This window comes from Buceros rhinoceros, unplaced genomic scaffold (genome assembly GCF_000710305.1).
Source record: "Buceros rhinoceros silvestris isolate BGI_N320 unplaced genomic scaffold, ASM71030v1 scaffold15833, whole genome shotgun sequence".
NCBI lineage: Eukaryota > Metazoa > Chordata > Aves > Bucerotiformes > Bucerotidae > Buceros > Buceros rhinoceros.
In genome coordinates this window covers 47,204-52,432 of record NW_010401954.1, presented here as the reverse complement: position 1 = coordinate 52,432, position 5,229 = coordinate 47,204, and the positions used below count along the sequence as shown (strand labels likewise).

The 5,229-nt window shown below is 39.6% G+C and overlaps 1 protein-coding gene across 1 annotated transcript in view; it reads right to left on the bottom strand.

Moving 5' to 3' along the window:
• Positions 1–1,460: 1,460 nt before the first annotated feature.
• LOC104490220 (multiple epidermal growth factor-like domains protein 11) overlaps positions 1,461–5,229 on the bottom strand; it is a gene marked incomplete at its 3' end in the record, with an annotated part of 27,659 nt that continues 23,890 nt past the window's right edge. The window contains exon 5 of the mRNA XM_010132477.1: positions 1,461–1,553. Coding sequence (XP_010130779.1) covers positions 1,461–1,553 — 93 coding nt within the window. The remainder of the gene's footprint in view (positions 1,554–5,229) is intronic.

Below are 5,229 nucleotides of genomic sequence, written 5' to 3'. Positions count from 1 at the left end.
AGACCCACCTGTACCTTGACATCTTATCCCTTCCTCTCCCTTTTTACAGAGAATGGAGTGCTTGTTACCTTGTGCATGTAAATGCGTATATCGATATGCGGATGGCATGTTGTCACAGTATTTTTTTTTTATATTACTTTTTTTAAGTGCACATGCACTGTATAAATACTCCCTGGCTGTAAGGTTAAACATATCTATTACTAAAAATAACCACAGGATCAAATGAGTTCCTGAGATTCTATGCAATATTTTACAACTGAAGGTACTATTTCTCTACTGTAAAACATTGTTAGAGATAGATAGCCAGGATGTTTTGCTTCCCAGTTTTTCCCTTGTCTACATGTCAGGTAATCCCAAAAGGTCGCTTTGAACCCCAAAACACGGCCTTTCTTTCTGTCCCTCCTCCCTGCTCTCTCCCCACTATCTTTTATGCTGTAACTGAGGAGACATCAGCAAAGCTGAAGACAAAACACCAGTGGCTTGACCAGAAAAGAGTCTGCCCCATTGTCTTCAGCCTCTGGAGGTGTTCGCTCCTGCTCACTTCTAATTCCTCCCTTTATAGATCCCTTTCCTTCCATCTTTTTGCCTGCTAATGGCACCTCTTTTTTAAGATCCAAATCAATTTGGGAGAAAGAGAGGAAGTAAAAGCAAAAAGAAACGTTCATTCAGTAAATGACTCACAGCATGTTCCTCGATGCAGCTTTATTTACTTGCCTGATGCACAAGTAGACTCCATTTAACAAGCTTATTTCCGTTATGTCAATAATGTCTTGGGCCTGTGTTACACACTGTCTCCGATGTTTGACGTGGAAAGAATGCTGGCTGTTCCACTCCAGCATGAACTAACCACATACACTTAAACTCATCATTGCCAATTAAGAGACTTTGACAGACTTGGCTTCCCCAGCCAAAAGAATTGAAAGCCTCAAGTGCGAGTTAATTTCCTAGCAAAAGGTGGAGAAGTGCCCCCTCCACCGCTTCCCTACCCTCTGCGGTACAGATAATTTACCGTAGACTTCAAGTCAGAAGGTAGAATTTGGGCTGCATAACAAGTCAATGGCAAAACTCCCACTGGCTTCAACAGAACAAGGGTTCTCGCTAGAGTGCTTTCCAAAGGACTCCAAGTACTCCACAAAGTATGTAATGAAGAATGTGTTGTATTAGAGATTTACGAGCAAAAAATTTCATAATAGAGCTATATTATCAATACTGGTATCCTAATAGAAAGCATTAAAAGCATCCTCCATTGCATTTAACATTTCTTTGTAAAACCAAGAAAAAAAGGTGAAAGTCCTTACCACAGGAAAGGGTGTCATCACATTAATTATTGCAAATTAACCAATGGAGAACCAACATTTTTCCACTTAAAAGCATCCAAGTTCTAAGGCCACTACTTTATTTAAGGCCCTTTTTTTAGGAGCAGCATATATCGTTATCACACTTTTGTAATCTTGACTCACCACTGGAGCAATCGGTACCTCCCCAGCCTGGTTCACAGTGACACGTGTCAGGAGAAACACATCTTCCATGCACACACTCTTCTGTGCAGAGCGCTGTTAAGAGGAAGCAATACACAGTGTTGTAAACATGCTAAGTGGTTGGTAAACATACGGTAGACTATGCCTTAGAGAGCAATATTTTGCTTAAAAATATTAAATGAAGCAAGCTCAGACAAAAGGATTAGTAGCAAGATTTAATTAATACTAAGTGACCAAAATAAAATGTAGGTCTCTTGACAGCGATAAACTCATTTGTCACTTCAGCTCTCTGTAAAGAAAAACTCTAACTCCAGAAATTACTTTGGTTAGCAGTTTCACTTCACAATAAAATTTTTACCAAACAGACACTGATTATTAGTATACTGCAGAATTTCAGCTTCTTCTATTGCACTCAAGTTGCTACTGTTCATAAGATGAAACAGAGCTCAGTTTTGAAAGCATATTAAGATTCAAAACAGATATGTAAAAAATAGCTGAAGGAGAAGAAATAATTTTACTACACGATGCAGTAGCTGTAAGTGCAGCCCCATCTTTTCAAGGTCATCAAGTTGTCCATAACTACAGTGTTCTGTATCTTATTTAATCCAACAGTGGATTATTGAAAGTTCAGTATCGTCAAGGTTCAAACTATGAAGCACTGGTTGGTTTTACTGTCTCACTTGCCAGTTGACTAGAGTTACACACGGGAGAATCTCCTTTTCCTCTCCCCCAGCAGGAACAGCTCAGGGTTATAAAACTTTTCTTCTCCTGTGCTGCTTTGGTGTGACTTTCTTCCCGGTGTATGCCGGTAGGTCCCTCACATACAAAGAGACTTGGACAGAACTGAATAACTACTTTAAAGGCTGAACTTTACTGCTTACTACCTTATTTCCATTTTACGCCTAAGGACACTGCCAAAACCTCAGTGTGTCAGTGGTTCAAACTGGATGGTTAAGTTGGAACACGTAATTTCCACCTAGACTAACATGTGTGAGTTGCTGATGAATATGATGTAGTGGCAATGAGATCACTGAAGTAAAATATACGTGCATATGTATTTTATATATACATGTATCATGTATATTTTATCATACATAACCTATGTTTGTATATACTGTGTTTTTAGATCTGATGGGAAATGTGGATATTGTTTTTACTTAACCAAGAACTGGCTGAAGCTGGCTCATTCCAAGACAAAGCTTAATTCATTCCTAAAACAAGGCCAGCAGAGCTGACTTGGGAAGGAGCTTTGTGTTGCTTACTGAAAACCAGGCTGAACTATTCCATTCATTTCAAACCACGCGGCAAATCTTAAAGTTGCACTGGGCCTGCATATGGAACACCCTTTCAGTCCCAGGCACCTCATGGGCCAAACATTTTCCACCACCATCTTGGGCATTTGAACATTCGTGCTGTATTTGACATGCTCTTTGGCCTACCAGACTGGTTCACATCTAGAACCTGCATCCAGGCTGGCATCAAAGTTGATGGGAACATCTTATTATCTCTTCTGGGTTTGAGTCACTGCAGACCAAACCCACTAAGCTATTCACAGTATCTTTGAACTCACCTTCAAATCACAAGAGAATTTTGAGTAAACCTATGGAATGAGTCTTCCTGCTCTTTATCCATCAGATTACATGTGACCAGTGATTAGAGTGTTGTCTCGTAACGACTGTAAGATCTTTCTAGAGTAGTTATTTTTCTGCTAGGTTCACTACATGTCAAAAGTGCAATTTATTCTTATTTCATATCGTGTGTTTAGACAGAACTGCAAGGGGCATGAAATATTGATAACTAATTCTCTAGTCACTAATTGTCCTAATCTTTTGTGCATTTATTTCATCTGAGTTAGGGCTTCTGAAGACAGTGAGGCATCCTAGGCTACAGCTGTAAGATAAAATTCAAGACGGGGTATTAGAAAAACAGAATTTTTCCAATGCTTTCATTTAAAAATGGCTGGTTATCTAGGACAAAAAGTCCTCTTGCAGAACTCTTAATTAGTTATTAAAAGGACAGCACACTAAAAGCTGTACAATATGATGGGATAAGGAAAAAAGTACTACAGAGAACTGCATTTTGGGGTTTAGCTGTTTTGAAGTCCTGCATAGCTGAAGATGGCGTTTAATGAGTAATTACAGAGTCCTGTGAGGTAAAGACACTCATTGGAACTGTGGGTTCTCTCACCTCTCATTTATTAACTTGCTAAACAAGCAGCTATGAGCTCGCTAGTATATAGTCACTTAAAGCTGTGAAATTACACAAGCATAATCCCATATGTGGGGGTCACACAAATCCCCCTTTTTTAAAAGCAGCAGCTTTGATATAAGCCACGTTATTCAAGAAGGAGAATAATCAGCCTCCTGCACTGTCTGATTCAAATCAGGCCTATAAAGATCCATACAAAGGTCACATTAGGGTATGACTCTAAAGTTTTAGCATAGCAAGTAAAATTTTGAATTTTCCCAACAAAAGGGAAGTCTTGCCTTGCTCTGATCTTTAGAGTTTAAATTAATTTTTCATTCTATTAACATTCAACATAATAGGATACGATGGTCCCCAAAGGCATTCTTCATAATATACTTTGTACAGCAGTTTGCAAATGATCTTACTAGTTAATGGAACTATAAAAATTACTTGCACATAAAGGTCAAGAAAAATAAAGATAAGTATATACTTTCTGACACTGTCCTGTTCAACACTCAGCTGAAGGCCCCTGGAGTAAAGACAACTTGTACTAATGCAAGGAATATAATTCCTCCCAGTATAATAGCCCAAGAAGTTCAGCCTTTGGGATTCCAGACTTTTAATGTCCGCATTTTCCCTTGACCAATTCTCTTGAACAATGCAGCACCTCATTGACCGGTTTATTATTAGCATTCTTGGCATGAGTTTAAGAGCAGTTTGTAGTTTGATTCAGGCTGGTAATAAAATGACCTACATCAAATCCCTGCCAAAATACCATCTCTGCAGCAATGTGTTTAGCGTGAGTTACTTGGCCATATTCAAGGTTACACAGCAACTGCTCCTTATCGTGGAATAAAGTAACCAAAGGGCTCTGTAACAATTCATTTGATGCTTATCACTTACTTTATAATTACAAACAGTGCTTCTTTTTTAACATATAAGGTCAATCCTCAGGGAAATAGACCTAGAGATTAAACTCTTTTCACACCTGAAATGACTGCATAGATTTCTTTAGCGCTAGCACCGGTTTCGTAATTATTATCCTGAGTTTGAATTTACATACATAAAATGCCTGTGTCTCCCACCTACGAGGAAAGCCCTGCTAAGTGGAGCAGACTCTTCTGCCTGGAGGACACATTCATTGCAGTTACTTCAACCGAGTGGCACCACAGTTAGTTTATCCCAGCCCAAAGCAGCCACAGTCCAGGGATGGAGAGCTACTCTGCCTGCACTGCGTTCCGCTGTAGGGACCCAAACCACGACTCTACAGGTTTAACCTGCTGTACCACGCTGTTTACACTCACTGTTACCCCCTGCTCATTGCTACATTATCACCACATTGATTTCCATTAAGCAACAGAACTAACACCTCCCAACACCACCTTCTTAGCCTCTTGCCTAGAGGTCAAAGCGTGTGTGGAGGACTTGCATTCTAGGGGATAAATATGGAGTGATTTAGCTTGGGGAAGTTTTGTTACATTGTCCAAAAATATAGCTCGTGGATTGCTTTGCAAAAGGCAGAGTCTTGTGCTTGCAATGGCAGGTGGAAGTGTTTGCAGTGGTC